The sequence below is a fragment of the Chlorocebus sabaeus genome, chromosome 23 (genome assembly GCF_047675955.1).
Source record: "Chlorocebus sabaeus isolate Y175 chromosome 23, mChlSab1.0.hap1, whole genome shotgun sequence".
Lineage (NCBI taxonomy): Eukaryota > Metazoa > Chordata > Mammalia > Primates > Cercopithecidae > Chlorocebus > Chlorocebus sabaeus.
The window spans coordinates 47,683,001-47,706,686 of NC_132926.1; the positions used below are offsets into that span (position 1 = coordinate 47,683,001).

At 42.0% G+C, this 23,686-nt stretch overlaps 1 protein-coding gene across 10 annotated transcripts in view; it reads left to right on the top strand.

The window, feature by feature from the left end:
- The window catches only part of CDKL3 (cyclin dependent kinase like 3), a 76,766-nt gene that overhangs the window by 372 nt on the left and 52,708 nt on the right, over window positions 1-23,686 (top strand). For 3 of the 10 annotated variants that reach the window (XM_008014447.3, XM_073010685.1, XM_073010694.1), the window contains exons 1-4: window positions 3,441-4,053; window positions 4,490-4,675; window positions 10,383-10,577; window positions 19,287-19,465. The exons of 1 other annotated variant lie outside the window; for it this stretch is intronic. In XM_008014447.3, the coding sequence (XP_008012638.3) occupies window positions 4,511-4,675; window positions 10,383-10,577; window positions 19,287-19,465 (539 nt within the window). In that variant the 5' untranslated portion in view covers window positions 3,441-4,053; window positions 4,490-4,510. Of the gene's footprint in view, window positions 1-4; window positions 137-3,440; window positions 4,268-4,489; window positions 4,676-10,382; window positions 10,578-19,286; window positions 19,466-23,686 lie in introns of those variants that run through there. 6 more of the 10 variants (XM_073010684.1, XM_073010687.1, XM_073010686.1 and 3 more) reach the window with 6 other exon arrangements.

Below are 23,686 nucleotides of genomic sequence, written 5' to 3' on the forward strand. Positions count from 1 at the left end.
ATCACGTGACTGCCCGCGGCCTTGTCAACAATCCACCCCTGAGGGGGAGGGGGAGAAGTATCTAGAACCACGTGTCCCTGTGACGCGTTTAGAACGGGTCACGTGAGAGCCTCGCCTGGATGTGAGTTTCGGCCAGGTCTGTGAAGCGGGTCTAAGAGGATGAGGGCTGGATACACCTTTATTAGTTGTTTTCGGTTTATCACAGGTATAGAGACATTACCCAAGAGGTCGTGGGAGGATCAACAGCTTGTTTTGTTTTCTTTAAACCGGGACCAAAAATAACTCCCCTCTGGTTGGTTCAGTGGCTTATGAACTCTGGTACTTGGGGCAAGAAGAGAGAGGATCGCAAGATCTTCTAAGGCAGCATTGAATACTGAGGGCCACACAACAATCTCCTGAAATGGTTCCTTGAAGCTACCAAATAGTCTTTCTGCTTTGCAGTGGGGTTTCTAGTATTGGAAATTCTGGGCAAACATTAAAAGATGGTGTATTATGCAGTTTTTCCGTTCTGGGTCTGCTTTCAATTGAAGATATGTGTTAGAGTCCGGGGACTTGCCTATGGGGGGGAGTACCATTGTATTTTTAAGAATGTGGGGGTGCAGTCTTCCAAGCGTATCAATGAGTGGTTGGTTGTCAAAGAAACCTACAAATATGATTCATATCTGGGGGAGAGCTCCAGCAGACCTGAGTGAGGGTTATCTATCCAGCCTGAGACAACTTCAGGTTTTTTACACTAGCAAGAAAGGTGCAAATGGGCGAGAAGTGCCCCCCCACCACCAGGGGGTTCAGAGGTGTTGACCTCCCACAGACCTTGAATATTTTTTGTAGTTACTGTCCTTCCCTCTATTGCTTCTAATTCCTACTTTCAGGACTTTGTTATACTAAGGACTCTGAGTACTTTTGTATCCATTTGGGGAATTGTTCAGTTCAACAGGTAAAGGGAGGGTGGAATGAGGACCTTAGCATTGCCTCAACCTTGCCCCTAGTTCTATGGAAGCAGAGTTAACTTTTCTGACTTTCCTTGTACCTCTTTCTTCAAACCCTGAATTCTCTCAGCTTCCAGTGACTGCCTTAGTGATCAAGTTAGCCAGGCCTAACTCTTGATAGGTCCTGTTAGACATTCACAATGTGTTTTCTAAGTTAAAAGCTGAATATTCTTAATGTTTTTGCTTTTCTGCCATTGCAGTCCTAACCCTTCCAATAGCAAAGGAGGAAGACACACAGGTAGGGTTACATGGAGAAAAATGGTAAATAGAAACTATATCTTAAAAATATCCCTCATGGGCTGGGGCATTAGCTCATGCCTGTAATCCTAACACTTTGGGAGGCCAGGAGTTGAAGACCAGCCTGGGCAACATAGGAGATCCTGTCTCTGTGCACACGAGTAGCCCCAGCAACTCAGGAGGCTGAGGCAGAAGAATCGCTTGAGCTGCAGTAAGCCATCATCATGCCACTGAGACCCTGTCTCAAACCCTGCAACAACCAAAAAACCCTTATAATTTATCAGTCTAGGCAGTCACTGAAAGCAGAGACAGAATTCAGGGTTTGAAAAAAGGGAGGTACAAGGAGTGGGAAAAGTTAACCCTTTCTGGTTCCATGGAACTATGGGCAAGATTAGGGCAATGCTGAGGTCCTCCTACCTCCCTTTCCCCGTTGAGCTGAAGAATGGATACAAAAGTGCTGAGTCCTCCTGACGCACCAACAAAGTCCTAAAGATGGGAACTGGAGGCAATGGAGGTTAGGAATTCCGTGACTACAGGGATTTATAATTGTTTCGGAAACAGTTTAAATTTTCCAAAATGAATTAACACTTTTAACTAATTCAGTGAATGTGCATCATAAAGTCTTACAGCTGTGTATTAGCAAGAATCACTGGCTGTTCTGGTTAACCAGGCCTGCCATAACCTACTTGTAGAAGGAATAATTTTAAAGCTATTAATTGTATGCTGTTATCAATTCTGTAGCTCTGGATTATGAGTTCATTGAGGGCAGGGACTGAGTTTGGTTCATCTTTGTCCTGGGCAATGTTTTTTTTATTTTTTGAGACAGAGTCTTGCTCTGTCACCCAGGCTGGAGTGCAGTGGTGTGAAGAGGGCTCACTGCAGCCTTGACCTTCCAGGCTCAAGCAATTCTCCTTCAGTTGCCCAAGTATCTGGGACCACAGGTGTGCACCACCACGCCCAGCTAATTTTTTGTAGAGACGGGGTTTTGCCCTGTTGCTCAGGCTGGTCTGGAACTCCTGGGCTCAAGTGATTTGCCCACCTTGGCCTCCCTCGGATTACAGGTGTGAGCCACTGTGCGAAGCATCCTTGCAAATATTTAGCCCACAGCAAATAATATGCTTACATGAAGTTTGAACCCACTATAAGATTTATTATGACATTCTTATTTATAGAAGGTGTTTTATATTGTGGTTGAATAACTTTCTTTTTTTTTTTTTTTTTTTGAGACGGAGTCTCACTGTCACCCAGGCTGGAGTGCAGTGGGGCGATCTCCGCTCACTGCAAGCTCCGCCTCCCGGATTCACACCATTCTCCTGCCTCAGCCTCCTGAGTAGCTGGGACTACAGGCGCCCGCCACCACGCCCGGCTAATTTTTTGTATTTTTTAGTAGAGACAGGGTTTCACCGTGTTAGCCAGGATGGTCTCCATCTCTTGACCTCGTGATCCGCCCGTCTCGGCTTCCCACAGTGTTCAGATTACAGGCGTGAGCCACCGCGTCCTGCGGAATAACTTTCAAATAAAAGACAATTCTGAATATTTTAGGTGATCAGTGAAAACGATGACCACTTCTCCTTTCTCTCAATATAAACCGTAGCAGCATAGAAAACTTGAGAAGCTTCAAACATACTAATTTATTTACCCTATCTCAATTAAATCAGGCTCTCTGGTGTTGGGGCGGGGGTGTGGATGTGGGGGTTGGGAGTTGCTTTCTAAAAGCTCTCCAGGTGTGATTTAAATATGCATGCTGGGGCGGGACCCACCGGACTAGAATTTATTAAGTAATGCCTTTCCTCTTATTTAGTGGAAGCATGGCGAGATTTCGCTTTTTACATTTAACTCATTTTATAGAAAAAAAGCAAAGAAAGCCCTATTCAATAAAGAAAGCACTCCCTAGGCACTTGCTCTAGTGATACGGTGGTTATTCATTAGGGACTGTCACTCCAGCTGAACTCTATGTCTACTTAAGCAGTTAGACACTGGCCTCTTTATTTCTGCGCTCTTGTACATCATTTCGTATATGGTGGAACCCTTCGAATTACTTGCCTTCCTAGAGTTTGACACGTGGTGAGGGAGGTTTTTTCCTTTAAAAAACATTACTAGCAGTTGGAAAAAATTTAAAGGCATATGGCAGGTGTTCAAGAAAAGTTTTTAAGAACCATCTTGACCGGGCGCGGTGGCTTACGCGTGTAATCCCAGCACTTTGGAAGCCTGAGGCAGGCGGATCACCTGAGGTCAGGAATTCGAGACCAGCCTGGCCAACATAGTAGAAACCCGGTCTCTACTAAATATACAAAGCCGGGCGTGGTGGCGCACGCCTGTAATCCCAGCTTCTCGGGAGGATGAGGCAGGAAAGTCACTTGAACCCGGGAGAAGGAGGTTGCAGTGAGCCGAGATCGGCGCCACTGCACAACTATCTCAAAAAAGCAAACAACATAAAAAGGCAGACCCTCCCTATCCCCATTCAAAAGCAACGTTGTGAGGAGGCTCAGCTGTGACAGCGAGCTGTACTCCCCTCCCCCATTCCCAAGCGCAGCACTCTTCCACCCTCTGCCTACCCAGAGCAGGTTTCCGTTTCTTCTCACTTCCCCTTCCGGGTCAGGACCCTGCCCATGTTCCGGTCTTGCGCACGAGGGCTAGAACGCAGCCACTCTGCTGGCGTTTCCATGGTAGCGAGTGGCCTGATCTTTGCGGGGCTAAGCAACGAAGTAGTATCAGTGTTCCGTAGCCCCACTGGAACTACGCAGAGCCAGGCCAGCGGGACCACAGAATGGGCTGAGGCGGCGGCGGCTCTTTGGATAAAGTCGACAGCGGGACGTGGGGCGTGACGCCGGTCCGGCATCCTAAGACGTCTGGTTTGAGTTGCGGGCGGGACCAGGCTTTTTTTAGGACCTTGGGCCTGATAAGCGGGCGACTGCAGTAGTGCGGGAACCTATTATTTGACAGGAATATGACAGGAAGTGTGGGGACTCCATGCTTGATGGATGGTGACTTATAGTGAAGTAATCTCAGTGTTGATGGGCATGACCGGAACAGCAGGAGTACCCGTAAGTTCTGGTGAGAGTTGGAGCCTCAGAAGGACACTTTACTCAAGCAGTCTTTGGTTCCCAAAGACAGAAAGGCTCAGTGGAAAAGATTCCTATTTTTTTTTTTTTAAATGTCTCTATATTTTAAACTATGAGTTTATTGTGGATATGCATTATCTAGTTTGAATAAATAAAAGTATAAACGTTTAACATTTTCCATTTTCTTTCTTTATTTCTATAAAGTAGTAAAAGCCCAGCTTGAAAATGGAGATGTATGAAACCCTTGGAAAAGTGGGAGAGGGAAGTTACGGAACAGTCATGAAATGTAAACATAAGAATACTGGGCAGATAGTGGCCATTAAGATATTTTATGAGAGACCAGAACAATCTGTCAACAAAATTGCGATGAGAGAAATAAAGTTTCTAAAGGTTTGCTTCTTTTGCCTTAATCATCTAAGTCAAAAGAAAAATTGTTATGGAATAAAAAATTGCATAAAAATATTTTAATTCACACACGTACTGATTCATATTATGTAGAAACAAGTGTAATACGCTATCTTGTCTACCTTTTGTAATTTTATAGTGATACAAGATATATGTGTTTTGGGGTATGTAACAAAAGCTATGCCAATATTGTTTAATAATTATTCAGAAATATTCAAGTATAATAATAAAAATTTCTGCTTTGTGCAAGGCATGGTGCTAGGTACTGAGAATATAAGGAGGTGAAAGATAGTTCCTGCCCTTGAAGACTTCTATAATTTAATCAGGAGAGTATATAAAAAATCATACTGAATAAAAAGTGGCTCATAATAAATGCCAGGGAATCAACACAAAGTCCTTTCCCTGGTAGGGAACGTTTTTCTGAGGAACTGGGACATGAATTTGGCTTTGAAGGATGTGGAGGGTTTAGATAAGAGGGAGAAGCTGTTGTGTTCTAGGTTAGAGGAACAACATAAACTCAAAAGAGACTAAAGAGGGACAAAGGATAAAGGGCAAAGTGGAAAGGACAAAGAGCAAAGACATTTGCCTGTAGAGTTTTCTGAGCAGAATTGGAAAGAGGTATATTAGAACAGTAAATTGGAGGTAGATTTTAAAGTCTTTTAGGCTAAGGAGTCAAAAATTTGATTTTGTAAGAGGTGGAAAGTCAGTGAAGGTTTTGAATTCAGTGTAAAGAAATGTTGTAAATTTTAATCTACCCCTATTGTGCAGAATAGATTGGAGGACTAAGAGTAAAAATAGGTCTGTTAGGAGTTCAATTCAGGAATTTTGGGAAATGTTTGAGGGCCCTTGCTAAAATGCAGCAATGTGAATGGAAAGTAAAGTTAGAACATGCTATATTGTAAAAAAAAAAAAAAAGACATGAGGCCGGGTGCAGTGGCTCACGCCTGTAGTCCCAGCACTTTGGGAGGCCGAGGTGGGTGGATCACCTGAGGTCAGGGGTTCAAGACCATCCCGGACAACATAGTGAAACCCTGTCTCTACGAAAAATTAAAAAAAAAAAAATTAGCCCGGCATGGTGTCGCGCCCCTGTAATCCCAGCTACTTAGGAGGCTGAGGCACGACAATCGCTCGAACCTAGAAGGTGGAGGTTGCAGTGAGCCGAGATCACGCCACTGCACTCTAACCTGGGCAACAGAGTGAGACTCCATCTCAAAAAAAAAAAAAAGACATGAAAGAGTGTAGAAGACTATAGAAAGACTATAGAAGACTATAGAAAAAGTGTAGAAAGAGTCAAAGGTCTCTTTGAGGTTCAGTGATTGCTACAATTGATAGAAATATGAAAGACTCAAAAGAGACATGGTTTGGGAACTACTTTGATTTTAGAAATGTTGAATTTGAGCTGACAGGAGTACATTTAAGTAAAGATGACCAATAGGCTTTTAGAAATGAGGAACAATGTCAGGAGAGATCTGGGAACAAGATAGAATCCTATGTAGGTGTGATGGTTAAACCCAGAGGAAACAACTGAGGAGTGTGGAGAAAGGAGCATTAACATTCCTTGGGGTCTGGGTAGAAAACTAACGATTTAAAAAATATTTAAATATGTATATATTCTATTTATTCGAATCTATTTATATCCTTTAAGGTTTATGATCTTGACGATATAGTATAGCTGTTTTATATGCCACAGATGTTCTTGTTTGTCTTTATCTGATACAAAAATATTTTCTTCTTTCTTTGTAAGTCTTTATGAGATATAATGGATCAATTTGCTTACTTTCTCTTTTTTTTAGAAATGGAGTCTCACTCTGTTGCCCAGGCTGTGGCGCAGTGGCATGATCGTAGCTCACTGCAGCCTCCATCTTCTCAGCTTAAGCGATCTTCCTGTCTTGGACCTGTGAAACAGCTAGGATTACAGGCATGAGCCACTGTGCCTGGCCTAGTTTGTGGAAATATTTTAGGCGTGTGTGGATTGTTAGAATGGCTCTATGCTGGGCGCGGTGGCTCACACCAGTAATCCTAGCACTTTGGGAGGCCGAGGCGGGCAGATTGCCTGAGCTCAGGAGTTCGAGACCAGCCTGTGCAACACGATGAAACCCTGTCTCTACTAAAATACAAAAAATTAGCTGGACATGGCAGTGTGCGCCTGTAGTCCCAGCTACTTGGGAGGCTGAGGTAGGAGAATTGCTTAAACCCGGGAGAAGGAGGTTGCAGTGAGCTGAGATAGTGCCACTGCACTCCAGTCCTGCTGACAGAGTAAGACTCTGTCTCAAAAAAAAAAAAAAAAAAAAAAAATCAGCCGGCCATGGTGGCAGGTGCCTGTAATCCCAGCTGAACAAGAGGCTGAGGCAGGAGAATCACTTGAATCCGGGAGATGGAGGTTTCAGTGAGCCGAGACCACGCCACTGCACTCCAGCCTGGGCAGCAGAGCAAGATTCTGTCTCAAACAAACAAATAAATAAATAAATAGAACAGCTCTGTTTCTAGACAATGAAAAGTTAGTCAGTAAAGATGTTATGATTTTGTGAAAGATAATCAGTTCCTGTCCTGATGACCTAAAACGTAATAATACTATAAATAAGGCAGTTGTGTACTGTGAATGAAAATCTGATTAGAAGGAGATTTTTTCCCCCAAGGCAGTATCTCTTGCTCTTCAACTGTTGCAATTAAACTGATTATTTTTTTCTCCTTAATCATTTTGTAAAACTAACCAGTATGTGACAATACAGAGATGAACTTGAGTATGTATTTTACTGTAACAACTGTTATGCAGATAATTTTGAGATACCCTAACTATTCTCATTGGCTTTTTGTTATTGTTGTTGTTGTTGTTTTGAGACAGTCTTACTCTGTCGCCCAGGCTGCAGTGCAGTGGCACGATCTTGGCTCACTGCAACCTCTGCCTCCCAGGTTTAAGCAATTCTCATGCCTCAGCCTCCAAGTAGCTGGAATTACAGGCGTGTATGACCACGCCCGGCTAATTTTTGTATTTTTAGTAGAGATGGGGTTTCGCTATGTTGCCCAGGCTGGTTTCGAACTCCTTGCCTAATGTGATCCGCCCACCTCAGCCTCCCAAAGTGCTGGGATTACAGGTGTGAGCCACTACACCTGGCTCTCATTGGCTTTTTATAGGATTTTAAATTTGATGTAATCTAATTCCACTAGAGAGATTTCTTGGACTAGTTAATATCCTTAGTCTAAAAAATTTGTCATAATGACTTAATTCAAATTACTTTTTTTTTTTTGGAGACAGAGTTTCACTCTTGTTGCCCAGGCTGGAGTGCAATGGCGCAATCTCAGCTCACCGCAGCCTCTGCCTCCTGGGTTCAAGCAATTCTCCTGCCTCAGCCTCCCGAGTAGCTGGGATTACAGGCATGGACCAGCATGCCTGGCTAATTTTGTATTTTTAGTAGAGACAGGGTTTCTCCATGTTGGTCAGGCTGGTCTTGAACTCCCAACCTCAGGTGATCCGCCTGCCTTGGCCTCCCAAAGTGCTGGGATTATAGAAGTGAGTCACTGCGCCCAGCCCAAACTAAATTTTTGTGCTAGAATTTCATTAAATAAATTGCAGTTTGGGTAATTAGTGAGAATATCTGTAGAAAAGTTGTCTAGTAATGGAGAAAAACAACTTGAAGAGGGGTACTAGAGCATTTCTAGGAATTTCATTTCACAGTTCATCTGAGTAAGTACTGTACCTAATCCCTCATCCCTGAATGGATCTTCTACAATGCTTATTCATATTACCCTTTCCCTACTTTCACTGCTTTTGCCTTTAAAATAAAGACTGGACAGGAAACCAGTAATTTTCCTTAAGTAGAGGATTAATATTGTAGTGTCCAAAAGCAGTCAATTCTTATTTTGTTTGAGACGGAGTTTTGCTCTTGTCGCCCAGGCTGGAGTGTGATGGCATGATCTCGGCTTACTGCAACCTCCACCTCCTGGGTTCAAGCGATTTTCCTCTCTTAATCTCTCTAGTAGCTGGGATTGCAGGTGCCCACCACCACGCCCGGCTAATTTTTGTAATTTTAGTAGAGAGGGGGTTTCACCATGTTGCCCAGGCTGGTCTCGAACTCCTGATCTCACGTGATTTGCTCGCCTCAGCCTCCCAAAGTGCTGGGATTATGGGTGTGGACCACCATGCCCAGCCAGCAGTCAATTCTTTTCACTGCTGCCAGTGTGCTATTGCTGCAGCACTCTGGCATCTTGCCAACCAGGGAAATTTGGAGCAAAAAGGAAAGGAATCTGGTGTTATATTTTGGATGTTTTTCTCTAGTCATGTTTTAAGGACTTTAGTCTCTTCATTAGTTACAGAGAAGTAGAAAAATTGACATTGCGTTATTGGAATAAAGGCAAATATATTTTCATAAAGGTATAGTTTTCTAGAGCTAGGAACAGTGGCTCATGCACGTAGTCCGAGCAACTTGGGAAGCTGAGGCAGGAAGATCACTTGAGGCCAGGAGTTCAAGACCAGCCTGGCAATATAGCAAGATTCTTTCTCTTAAAAAAAAAAAACAAAAAAAAAAAACCTTCATTCTTAGCTAAATGAACACATATTCTTGATAGTTTGAACAAAATGGTTACATATTTCAGAATTGATTATAATTAAGGCACTGTGATGAAAAATAGAATAAGTAGCATACAATATTAAATCTCATTTGTTTCCTAAGCTGATACGTGGGCATAATTTACATTTTAAAATTATTTTAGCAATAATTGTTACCAGTCTAAAAAGGTGGTTAGTTGTTTAATAGAAGAGTAAAGACAACGAAAAAACGTTTACCCACAAATAATTATATATTTATGTAAAGTTTCTATGGTTATAAATTGGTAGTTCACATATCTGAAGATTTTGTATATATTTTGATGTTCTTTTGTTATAGTCTAATGAATTTATGATGCCCCCTAGAACTTATGGTTTACTTTCTAGAGTTTAGGATTAAAATTAGAGATTAATTAATTTATATAAATTCAGATCACATACTTAATCGTGTTGAAATCCATGCTCATTTGAAAATATAAGGGCCTTTTAAATTTTGGGTGTTAAATTTAACCACAAACCAAGTTTAAAAATAGCAGATGTCTCTCAAGAGAATACTGTTATAGTACATTAAATTATTTTAATAAGCAACCAAATGCCAACTTGAGATAAAGTAATATAACTCACTTTGTCCTGTAAATATTGATTATAAAATGGATTAAAATTTTCTTAAAATAGGATTGGAAGCACATTGGTTGAGAAATTTCAGTTGAAATGCATGGAACATAGGCTGGGCATGATGGCACACACCTACAATTCCAGGAGTTTAGGAGGCCGAGGCAGGACCTCCTGTGTTGAGGTCAGGAGTTCGAGACCAGCCTGGCCGACATGGTGAAACCCTGTTTCTACTAAAAGCACAAAAATGAGCTGGGCATGGTGGTGCATGCTTGTAATCTCAGCTGTTCAGGAGGCTGAGGCAGGAGGATTGCTTGAAATGGGATGGCGGAGGTTGCACTGAGCCAAGATTGTGCCACTGCACTCCAGCCTGGCGACAAAGCAAGACTCCATCTCAAAAAAAAAAAAAGAAAAAGATAAAGAAATGTATGGAACAAAGCTAAGAATATTCCTGTTTCTTTTCAAAATTTATACATGTTATATGTACAAATTGTTAGGCTTGAAATAATTAAAAATTTGTGTTGTTTCTTTTGTCAATAGCAATTTCATCATGAAAACCTGGTCAATCTGATTGAAGTTTTTAGACAGAAAAAGAAAATTCATTTGGTATTTGAATTTATTGACCACACAGTATTAGATGAGTTACAACATTATTGTCATGGACTAGAGAGTAAACGACTTAGAAAATACCTCTTCCAGATCCTTCGAGCAATTGACTATCTTCACAGTAATAATGTAAGTGCTTCAGAATAAGCCAATTTGTAGGATGAATATGAATCATAAGTGCTCCTTATACATTGTTTTATTTTTATGAAGGTGGCTAACAGTATTTTTTTATGCAATAATAATAGACATCCTGAAAATGGGGATAGGGATAGGGAGCACTACCTTTTGGTTGCAGAACCAAAAAATATTGAGCACTCAGTAATTCCAACTGTAAGGCAGACCAAGTATGGGATAGTAAAGGCAGTATCAATAATTATGTTTAGTAGAATCAGTAGTCAGCTGGGGCACTATTATTAGAGAAAGTATTAAAACGTTGGAAGTCAGGTCTGTGGCTTAATGGAGAGTTGCTCATATAAAGGGAGGTTTAGCGAGACTCCGCCTCAAAAAAAAAAAAAAAAAAAAAAAAAGGCAAGTTTAGCGTTGGGAACTGGAAATTAGGCCAGGGGAATAGCAAGTAAATGTGGAAGCCTTTAGGGGAAGAAAGGAGATATAAAGTGGCTGAGCTGTGTGAGGCCTTGTCATTTAACCTATGAAAAATCAAGGAAGAGGAAAGATCACAGCTATTCTGATTTTTAGTGTTGACTTTAGCATTGGCTTGTAAGCTTTTAGCTCAGCAGGTTTTTTGTTTGTTTGTTTGGTTTTTGAGATGTTTTGTTTTTATTGCCCAGGCTGGAGTACAATGGTGCGATTTCGGCTCACCGCAACCTCTGCCTCCCGGGTTCAAGCAGTTCTCCCGTCTCTCCTTAAAACATCTCGGTGTTTGTCCAAGATGATGGTGCTCCTCCTCTATCAACCACCACACCTGGCTAATTTTTTGTAGAGATGGGATTTCACCGTGTTACCCAGGCTGGTCTCAAACTCCTGGGCTCAAGTGATCTGCCTGCCTCAGCCTCCCGAAATGCTGGATTACAGGTGTGAGCTACTGCACCTGGCACAGATTTTTTAAAAGATCAAATTAGGTACTAGGTATAAAGCATTTAAACTGTGTCAGGCCCATTTTAAATGCTCAGTAGATAGTGCTGGTAGGCTGGCCATAGTAGCTCACACCTCTAATCTCAGTATTTTGAGAGGCTGAAGCAGGGGGATAACTTGAGCTCAAAAGTTCAAGCCCAGCCTGGGCAACATAGCAAGACATTGTCTCTACTAAAAATAAAAAATAAATTAGCTGGGCATCAGGCATCGTGGCACAATACTGTACTCCCAGCTACTTGTGAGGCTGAGGTGGGAGGACTGTTTGAGCCTGGGAGGTCAAGGCTGCAGTGAGCTATGATCGCACCACTCCATCCTGGTTGACAGAGCAAGATCCTGTAAGTAAGTAAGTTAAATAAATAAATATAGCAAGCTGGTTTGGAGTCAGGAGAATTAATAGTTGTGTTAAGGAAAGAAAAGGAAAAGGAAAGAAGGAAAAGAAAGCTGGTAGGGAGTCAAGAATAGTTGTGTTATCTTTGTATCTTTTTAGAGCGTTGTCTGTATTAGACTCTAAAAATGTTTCTTGAATAAAAGGAGATATTAGTCTGGGCTAAACTGACAGTAGAAAACTTCCAAGATGAGGTAAAACTGAAATAAGTAGGATTTTGAACTGTAGTTAGGATTTTGTTGGAATAGAGAAGAAAATGCATTCAGGTGGGGTACCATTGTGAAAATAGAAGTAGACCGGAGTGGGGGACTGTAGAGAGTGCTGTTAAGTCAGGTTACAGGGAGCAACAGGTAGAGGAAGATAAGATTACAGGTTCCCAGGGGAGAGATTTTCTAGAACCTTGAAATTTATCCACAGGAGGGTGGACTCTTTCCTGAGGATCCTGGGCAACTATTGCAGATTTTGTTGTTTTTTGTTTGTTTTTCTTGAGACAGGATCTTGCTTTGTTGCCCAGATGGGAGTGCAATAGCATGATCATAGCTCACTGCAGCCTCCAACTTCTGGGCTCAAGCGATCCTCCTGCCTCAGCCTCCCAAGTTACTAGGATTACAGGCACATGCCACCCCACCCAGCCCATTGAAGGTTCTTGAGCATTGCTGTGACTAGATGAAAACAAAACCTAATTTTATTTTAACAAGAGTAGAAGATATGAGTAGATAGAGACCCAGAGAGATCAGGCGGGAAACTGTTGTGACAGTCTAGATGTGTGGGTGGTAACGGTTTGGACTAAGATAGTAGCAATGGGAAGGAGAGGAAGGATGGCAGAGGGATAGGATGGAAATACTTCAAAAGGAAAATCACAGGACTTGGGAACTAATTAGGTATGAGAGAGATGAAAACAAAGGGTGAAATCAGAGGTTATTACAGTATTTTTTTCGAGACGGAGTCTCTCTCTGTTGCCCAGGCTGGAGTACAATGGCAGGATCTCAGCTCACTGCAACTTCTGCCTTCTGGGTTCAAGCATTTCTTCCAGCTTCAGCCTCCCGAGTAGCTGGGATTACAGGTTCCTGCCACCAGGCCCAGCTAATTTTTGTATTTTTAGTTTAGTTTAGTTCAGTTCAGTTTGAGACGGAGTCTTGCTCTGTCGCCCAGGCTGGAGTGCAATGGCGTGATCTTACTGCAACCTCCGCCTCCTGGATTCAAGCGATTCTCCTGCCTCAGCCTCCCGAGTAACTGGGATTACAGGTGCGTGCCACCATGCCCAGCTAATTTTTGTATTTTTAGTAGAGACAGAGTTTCACCATGTTGGTCAGGCTGATCTTGAACTCCTGACCTCATGATCCGCCTCCTTAGCCTCCCAAAGTGCTGGGATTACAGGCATGAACCACCATGCCTGGACATGGACAATTTTTGTATTTTTAGTAGTATTACTATATTTTTAATTGGAGAGCAGAAGTGCCATTGTCAATAACTGAATTTAGAAGTGGGAATTGCATTAAGATATATTGATGGATTTTAAGGGATAGTGAGAATTTCTAAGTAAAAATAGTAGCTAACCAATTATATCATGACTTTGGAAGTTTTCAGAACTGAATATACAGATTTGAGAATCTTCCTCTTAGAGACTGTGGTTGAAGAGGTAAGAATAGATCATTCTCCCAGAAATGGAAGGAAAAAATAAGAGGTAGTTCTCATCACCAAGCATGGAAGAGATCTGTGGAGTGTTGGAGAACAGCAGAGAAGGAGGCCTAGACAGAAGTACCCACATTCTTTTATCCTCTTGTTCTTATCTGGAACCTGGAGTAAAATTATCCCTGTCCCTTACCTCACAGAATGTTGTAAGGCTAATTACCTTTGAGAATTAAGGCAGCCATGAGTGAAGTGGCTCTTCAGACTAGATATTATTTATTTATTTATTTATTTTTGAGATGGAGTCTCACTCTGTCACCCAGACTGGAGTGCAGTGGCGCGATCTTGGCTCACTGCATCCTTTGCCTCCCGGGTTCAAGCGATTCTTCTACCTCAGCATGCTGAGTAACTGGGACTACAGGCGTGCGCCACCACATCTGGCTAATTTTTGTATTTTTAGTAGAGATGGGGTTTCACCATTTTGGCCAGGTGGTCTTGAACTCCTGACCTCAAGTGATCCTCCCACCCCGGCCTCCCAAAGTGCTGGGATTACAGGCATGAGCCACCATGCCTGGTGTATATAGATATTTTTTAAGAGATGAGGTTTCAGTCTGTTGCCCAGGCTGGAGTACAGTGGTGCAATCATAGCTCACTGTAGCCTTGAACTCTTGGGTTCAAGTAATCCTCCCAACTAAGGCTCCCGAGTAGCTGGGACTACTGGTGCATGCCCCCAAGCCCTGCTAAAACTTTCTTTTCTTAATATTTCCAAATTTCAGATGATGATTTTTTTTTTTTTTTTTGAGATGTAGTTTCACTCTTGTTGTCTAGGCTAGAGTACAATGGCAAAATCTCGGCTCACCGCAACCTCCACCTCCTGGGTTCAAGCAATTCTCCTGCCTCAGCTTCTGAGTAGCTGAGATTACAGGCATGTGCCACCACGGCCCAGCTGATTTCGTAGTTTTAGTAGAGATGGGATTTCTCCATGTTGGTCAGGTTGGTCTCAAACTCCTGACCTCAGGTGATCTGCCTGCCTCAGCCTCCCAAAGTGTTGGGATTATAGGTGTGAAGCCACTGCGCCCGGTGACATTTTTTAATTAAAAAATTTTTTTGCTGTTTTCATTTTGTACATCAGAGAAAGACTTTTTTTTTTTTTTTTTTTTTTTTTTTGAGACAGAGTCTCCTTCTGTCACCCAGGCTGGAGTGCAATGGCACAATCTCAGCTCACTGCAACCTCCGCCTCCCGGGTTCAGGCAATTCTCCTGCCTCAACCTCCTGAATAGCTGGGACTACAGGCACATGCCACTATGCCCGGCTAATTTTTGTACTTTTAGTAGACACGGGGTTTCACCATGTTGGCCAGGATGGTCTTGATCTCCTGACCTCATGATCCACCTGCATCGGCCTCCCAAAGTGCTGGGATTACAGGTGTGAGCCACCATGCCCGGCCCCTGAAGCGGTATCTTAATGTGCGTTTTAATGTCTTTTTGTTCACATTATATCCTTAGGTCTTGGAATAGTGCCTGGCATATAGTAGGCACTCAGTGAAAATTGTGGTAGTAAAAAAGGATTTATATATTTTGACAGATGACAACTTTAAAGTGGCTCAATTAGAAAGGCTTACCAACTAAATTAATTTTTTGGCTATTTATGGAGGGAGATTGAGTCAGAACAAGAGCCAGTCTCAAAGATTTATGGTAGTAAGTTGTATAAACAAGGAAAGATCCCAGATTTCTGTCACTGAGACATTTCTACTTCTGCTATGATACTTTACAGGTGATGAGTATGTTCTTCTGTCATTCATTTGATAAAATTTGTAAATGCTTTCTTTGTTCTAGGCACTGTACTGAACACGGGATATTAATTGAACAAGACAGGTGTGCATCTTGCCCTCACGGAGCTTATGGTTTAGTGGGGGTTTCAGACAAGTAAACAGGCAGTTAACAGTACTGCATGACAGATGCTATGAAGGGGAAAGTGCAGACTGATGTGAACATATAGAAGGAGCATCTAATACTAACATACAAGCTGAGTCCTGAGGAAATAGCTGACTTGGCCAAGCAGTTGGAGTAGCATCAACAAATGCACAGAGATTAGACAAACCCTGGCAAATCGGGAAACTAATATTCTATAGGCTAGGGAAAGGAGGTTAAGAGGATAAGTAGGGGCCAAATCTCACAAGGCCTTATAAGCCATTTTAGGGAGTTTTAAATATATCCTGCAGGATGAGGAATCCTTGAAGCAGAGAAGTGACATGATCAGGCCTAGCACGGTGGCTCATGCCTGTAATCCCAGCACTTTGGGAGGCCGAGGCGGGCGGATCACTAGGTCAGGAGACCGAGACCGTTCTGGCCAACGTGGTGAAACCCCATCTTTACTAAAAATACAAAAATTAACTGGGCATTGTGGCGCGTGCCTGTAGTCCTGTAGTCCTAGCTACTCAGGAGACTGAGGCAGGAGAATAGCTTGAACCCGGGAGCCGGGGGTTACAGTGAGGCAAGATTGCGCCACTGCACTCCAGCCTGGTGACAAAGCGAGACTCCGTCTCAAAAAAAAAAAAATGACATGATCACACATCTGATTTTAAAATAGTTCTGTGACTTCATTGTGGAGACTGAATTGGAGAGCACGAATGTGAATTCAGGGAGACCAACTGATAGACTTGTGTATCAATTTTGTGAGACAGCTGAGGAGACCTGAACTAGGAAGAGCGGTAGATAGGTTAAGGGAGTGTGGGGAGGGAGAAAAATGCCCTTGGTTTCTGGCTTGATTTATGGAGTAAGTGGTGGTTCCATTCACTGTAATAGCAGATTGTTGAGAACCAGTAGGTTTGGGGGAGAAGAAGATGTGTTTAGTTTTAGATTTGCTGAATTTAAAGGACCTGTACCTAGTTTGTGGGATTTATTGTGGACTTTCACTTCTTGTGGAAACCAGGAGAAATATCTGTTAGACATAGAAATGTTGAAATTATCAGTAGTATATGGACAGTTACTAAAGCTATAAGAGTAGATGAATCTTATACAAATGTAAACTAAAAATAGATTAAAGATTTAAATGTAAGATCTGAAACTGTAAAACTACTAGAAGAAAACTTGGGAAAAGTTCTATGACATTGGATCTGGGTAATGATTTTGTGGATATGAACCCAAAAGCACAGACAACAGAAGCAAACATAGACAAATGGGATTACATCAAACAAAAAAGTATGCATATCCAAGGAAACAATCAATAGAAAGAAGAGAGAACCCACAGAACCCAAAAAGAGAGAACTTGCAAACCATACATCTAATAAGAGGTTAATATCTGGAATATATAATAATAATATATATTAATATATAATATATAAGGAACTCAGATAAATCAGTAGTAAGAAAACAAATAACCTGATTAAAAATTGGGCAAAGGACCAGGTGCAGTGGCATATGCCTATAATCCCAGCACTTTGAGAGGCCAAGGTGGAAGGATAGTTTGAGTCCAGGAGTTCAAGACCAGCCCAGGCAACATGGTGAAACCCTGTGTCTTTAAAAAATAAAAAAAAAAAAAAAATGGGCAAAGGAGGCTGGGTGCAGTGGCTCACAGCTGTAATCCCAGCATTTTGGGAGGCTGAGGCAGGCAAATCACTTCAGATGAGGAGTTTTGAGACCAGCTCGGATAACCTGGTGAAACCCCATCTCCACTAAAAATACAAAAATTAGCCAGGCGTGGTGGTGTGTCCCTGTAATCCCAGCTACATAGGAGGCTGAGGCAGGAGAATTGCTTGAACCCAGGAGGCAGAGGTTGCAGTGAGCCAAGATCATGCCAGTGCACTCTAGCCTGGGTGACAGAGCAAGACTCCGTCTAAAAAAAAAAAAGAAAGGAAAAAAAAATCAACCTAAGTGTCCATTAAGGATGAATGCATAAAGAAAGTGCGGTATGTATACACGATGGAGCACTATTCAGCCGTAAAAATAGAAGGAAATCCTGTCATTTGTGATGATGTGGATGAACCTGGAGGACGTTATAGTAAGTGAAATAAGTCACACACAGGACAAATACCGCGTGATCTCAATTACATACAGAATCTATAAAAGTGCAACTCATAGAAGTAGAGCGTAGAATGGTAGTTACCACGGGCTAGAGTGGAGGTGGTTGGGGCTATATTGGTCAAGAGATACGAAAATTCAGTCAGAAAGAAGGAGTAAGTTCAAGAGATCTGTTATACAAAATGGTAGCTAGTTAATAACAATGATTGTATTCTTGAAAATTGCTGAGAGTAGAATTTAAGTGTTCTCGCCCCAAAAAAATAAGTATGTGAGGTAATGTTAATTAGCTTGATTTAGCTAATTTTACAATGTATACATATTTCAAAACAACATGTACATAATATATACAATTTTAATTTATCAATTAAAATTAACAAAATGTTAAAAAGTAATTCAGGCCGGGTGTGGTGGCTCACACCTACAATGCTAGTGCTTTGGAAGGCTGAGGCGGGAAGATCGCTTCAGCGCAGCACTCATGATCCGCCTGGGCAACATAATCAGACCCTGTCTCTACAAAAAAAATGTTTAGCCAGTAGTCCTAATACTGTAGGCTGTAGGACTACAGGCACGCGCTTGTAGTCCTAGCTACTCAGGAGATTGAGGTGGTAGGATTGTCTCAGGTGGTAGGCTCCTTGCTTGAGCCCAGGAGTTTGAGGCTGCAGTGAGCTTCGATTGTGCCTTTGCACTCTAGTCTGGGCAATGGAGCAAGACCCTATCTCTTTAAAAAATAATTTCTTAAAAAGAGTTGATCAGATTCAGATGGAGCAGCCAGTAGGTGGGGAGAAGCCCAAGAGTGTTGTCGCTATAACCAAGTGACAAAAGTGGCTCCCGTACCCCCCAAAAAAGAGAGTATGTGAGATTGACCAGGAATCCTGGTCAATATATATCAATATATGAAGAGAGGAAAGCCTAAGACAAGGACCCTATGTTTTAGAACAGACAGAGAAAGAGTAGCTGCCAGGTAGATAGGCGGAGATTGGGAACATTTTAGGTCCGAGAAACCAGGAATGGAGGAACAGTTGGCATTGTTTTTACGCTAAGAAACCAAGTAAATATGGGCGGAGAGATGGCTATTGGATGTAGGAAAAATGTAGATGACTTTTTTCCTATGGCTAGAGAAGTTTAATGCAGTGTAGGAGCAAAAGAGAAGGTTAACTATCTTGAGTGACTGGGTCAGAAAGTGAAGACTGTGAGTACAGATAATGTCTTCAAGAGGTTTAGCTGTGAAGGACATGAAAGGGCCGGAACTGGAGTGGGACATAGAGTTAAAGGAAAGTAAAATTTCAATAAGTTCTTTTCCTTTCTTTATTTTCTTTTTTTGGGGGGCAGGGACAGGGTTTCACTCTGTTACACAGGCTGGTCTCAAACTCCTGGCCTCAAGTGATCCTCCTGCCTTGGCCTCCCAAGGTACTAGGTTTACAGGCATGAACCACCACTCCCAGCCTCATTAAGTTCTTTTGGTTTTTCTTACACGAATGTGATTTGCCTTTTTAGTATTATGTCTGTTTTTTTAGCTTCATTTTATTTTGAGGTGGTGGATGGAGCAAGAATTGAAAACATATAACTATATTTGCATTGTGTAATTAATCCTTTGCATGTGGTAAGGAAATAGCTTTACTATCTTAATTAGCTAGATTTTCTTAGTATAATTTTTGAGAGGTTCTGGATAATGAAATCTCATTTTAATGTATTTTGTATTCTGTTTGTTTTTAGATCATTCATCGCGATATAAAACCTGAGAATATTTTAGTATCCCAGTCAGGAATTACTAAGCTCTGTGATTTTGGTTTTGCACGAACACTAGCAGCTCCTGGGGACATTTATACGGACTATGTGGCCACACGCTGGTATAGAGCTCCAGAATTAGTATTAAAAGATACTTCTTATGGAAAGTATGTATATTTTGGGGTCTTGTCAGCCTTTCTTAGGTATCTTTCTTTTTTTTGTTTTTTGAGACAGAGTGTTGCTCTGTCGCCCAGGCTGGAGCGCAGTGGTACAATCTCAGCTCACTGCAAACTCTGCCTCCCAGGTTCAAGTAATTCTCCTATTTCAGCCTCCCGAGTAGCTGGGACTACAGGCGCACACCACCACTCCTGGCTAATTTTTGTATTTTTAGTAGAGACGGGGTTTCACAATATTGGTCAGGCTGGTTTCGAACTCCTGACCTCAGGTGATCTACCTGCCCCGGCCTCCCAAAGTGCTAGGATTACAGGCGTGAGTCACCGTGCCCAGCCTCCTAGGTATCTCTTTTATCCCTTGGTATATTCTTGTATATCTGTCACCCCTAATACTGACACACTCTGCCCTCTGCATCTAGGTTGGGGCTAAGAAGAGGGACACCTTTAAAGATAACATAACAGATTCTTTAGGTACCTGCATTGCTGGCTACTGCTACTGCTGCGCTCTCTCAGCTCTCACGGGTTGAATGAACACAGCCCCAGAAGACCTATGCAGACATCCCTCAGAGTGTATCTATATTTGCTTTAAGCTGTGCCATGCCCTCAGCAGAGTTCCCTCTTCTGTTTATCTTTAGCCTCGACATTCTGCAAATATTTGAAATCATTTATCTTACTCTGCCAGTGTTGCAGTAGGAACTGCCGAGTTTCCCATTTCCTGGAAAAATGGTACCCTCTTTGTGAAGACTGGCAAATAATTTTAAATTCTACTGTTTTAGGTGCAAAAATTAACCAGGTGTGGTGGCGTGTGCCTGTAGTCCCAGCTACTTGGGAGGCTGAAACAGGAGAATTGCCTCAAAAGTAGCATGATCTCGGTCTAACATAAAACAGCAGCCTAAAATATAAATAATCAATCTTGAACATAAAGAGATAGAAGTATGTAATTTAATACCTGATTTAATGGAATACATGGAGGAGGATAATTCTCATGTGCTTTTCCTAGAAATTATTATTCTGTTATAATAATATGTAATATTAATGAGTACTTACTTTTTGCCAGAAACTGTTCTAAATGCTTTATATACATCAAATAATTTAATCTTTACAACAACCCTGTGATGAAGTTGCTACTATTAGCATTCTCATTTTAAATAGTAGAACACTAAGGCACAGAGGTAAAGTAATTTGCCTGAAATCACATAGCTGCTTAATAGCAGAACTGAACTAGGATTCTAACCCAGGTGGTCTGGATTCACAGTCCATTCCCCTGGGTACCTTTTCAACTGTACCTACCATTGATGCCCTGTACAAACTGTCTCTGTACCTCAGTTACTTCATCTATAAAATGGAAATAGTAATAGGACTCACTTCGTAGGTTTGTGGTGAGGATTAAATGATTTGATACATGCTCAATAAATATTATCTACTCTTACTCAAAGTCCAAAAATTTTTTTTCTTCATTTCTTTTTTGCCTCTGGGCATAATGTAGCCTGCATAAGATCTCTCTGTCTCGCCAGGCGCGGTGGCTCAAGCCTGTAATCCCAGCACTTTGGGAGGCCGAGACGGGCGGATCACGAGGTCAGGAGATCGAGACCATCCTGACTAACACGGTGAAACCCCGTCTCTACTAAAAAAAAATACAAAAAAGTAGCCGGGCGAGGTGGCAGGCGTCTATAGTCCCAGCTACTCGGGAGGCTGAGGCAGGAGAATGGCGTGAACCCGGGAGGCGGAGTTTGCAGTGAGCTGAGATCCGGCCACTGCACTCCAGCCTGGGCGACAGAGTGAGACTCCGTCTCAAAAAAAAAAAAAAAAAAGGTCTCTCTGTCTCAGTTTTACCCTCTTTTCATGATGTAGCTTAAATTCCTTTTCTGATATACTACCTAGCCCCCCAATCCTATTCTACATCTTTTAGTACATTGTCTGTAAATTTTGTGTCAGTTAATATCTAACATGGGCTAGTTCTTTCTCTAGCTCTTTTTTTTTTTTTTTATTAACCTCTCACTAAAAGTTAAGTTCCTTGAGGATAGGCATAATCTCTTATATTATACATAACCAAACTTGGTGCCTGGCCCACAGTAAGATTGGATTCTAGGAGACTTCACGTTATGTTTGAAACAAATTTGCTTGTGAGTCTGTTTTGATAACTTTTTTACTGTAAAAGAAAACACAGACACAGAATATCTCACATAACAAATGGATAGCTCCACCACCTGATCAAAAAATAGGATTTTGCCCACCACCCCAGAAAACCCTTTGTGTGCCCTACTGCAGTTGTAACATGCTCCTTTCCCCACAAAGCAACCACGATACTGATTTTTATTGCAATCATTTCCTTGCATTTTTTAAAATAATAGAGACAGGTCTCGCTCTGTTGCTCAGGCTTGTCTCGAACTCCTGCCCTCAAGTGGTCCTCCTGCCTCAGCCTCCCAAAGTGCTGGAATTACAGGTGTGAGCCACCAGGCCTGGCCATTTCCTTGCATTTTAAAGATAGTTTTATCACCCAAATGTGCATCCATTTAGTTTAATCTAGGCTTTTTTGAGATATGATTCATATATCATACAAGTTACCCATTTAAAATGTACAATTAAGTGGTTTACAGTATATTCACAGAGTTGTACAACCATAACCATAGTAATTTTGTAACATATTTATCACCCCAAAACGAAACCTTGTACCCATTTTAACTCTCCATTTCCTCCCAACCCTTCCAGGCCTAGATAAACTCCTATCTGCTTTCATTCTCTATGGATTTGCCTATTCTGGACATTTCATATAAGTTGAATTATATAATATATGGTCCTTTGGGACTAGCTTTTTTCACTTAACATAGCATGTATTAGTACTTCATTTCTTTTTTTTTTTTAAACAGAGATGGGGTTTTGCCATTTGGTCTCGAACTCCTGACCTCAAGTGATCTGCTCACCTTGGCCTCCCAAAATGCTGGGATTACAGGCCTGAGCCACTGTGCCCAGCCAGCACTTTGTTTCTTTTTTTTTTTTTTTTTTCTTTTTTTAGAGAAGAAGTCTCGCTCTGTCGCCCAGGCTGGAGTGCAGTGGCGCGATCTCGGCTCACTGCAACCTCCGCCTCCCGGGTTCACACCATTCTCCTGCCTCAGCCTCCCAAGTAGCTGGGACTACAGGCGCCCGCCACCACGCCTGGTTAACTTTTTGTATTTTTAGTGGAGACGGGGTTTCACCGTGTTAGCCAGGATGGTCTTCATCTCCTGACCTTGTGACCTGCCCGCCTCGGCCTCCCAAAGTGCTGGGATTACAGGCGTGAGCCACCACGCCCAGCCCACTTTATTTCTTTTTATGGCTCAATAATATTCCACTGAATGGTTAGAGCTCTTTTTATTTACCCATTCATTAGTTGATGGACATTTGGGTTGTTTTTACTTTTTAGCTATTATGGGTAATGCTGCTATGAGCGTTTGTGTACTTGTTTTTATATGGACATATGTTTTCTTTTTTTTTTATTATTATACTTTAAGTTCCAGGGTACATGTGCACAACGTGCAGGTTTGTTACATATGTATACTTGTGCCATGTTGGTGTGCTGCACCCATCAACTCCTCAACACCCATCAATTCGTCATTTACATCAGGTATAACTCCCAATGCCATCCCTCCCCCCTCCCCCCTCCCCATAATAGGCCCTGGTGTGTGATGTTCCCCTTCCAGAGTCCAAGTGATCTCATTGTTCAATTCCCACCTATGAGTGAGAACATGCAGTGTTTGGTTTTCTGTTCTTGCGATAGTTTGCTGAGAATGATGGTTTCCAGCTGCATCCATGTCCCTACAAAGGACACAAACTCATCCTTTTTTATGGCTGCATGGTATTCCATGGTGTATATGTGCCACATTTCTTAATCCAGTCTGTCACTGATGGACATTTGGGTTGATTCCAAGTCTTTGCTATTGTGAATAGTGCCGCAATAAACATACGTGTGCATGTGTCTTTATAGCAGCATGATTTATAATCCTTTGGGTATATACCCAGTAATGGGATGGCTGGGTCATGTTTTCATTTCTTTTGGGTATATACTTAGGAGTTAGAATTGTGGGTCATATGGTAACTATGTTTAGTCTTTTTTTTTTTTTTTTTTTTTTTTTTTTGAGACGGAGTCTCGCTCTGCCGCCCAGGCTGGAGTGCAGTGGCCGGATCTCAGCTCACTGCAAGCTCCGCCTCCCGGGTTCACGCCATTCTCCTGCCTCCGCC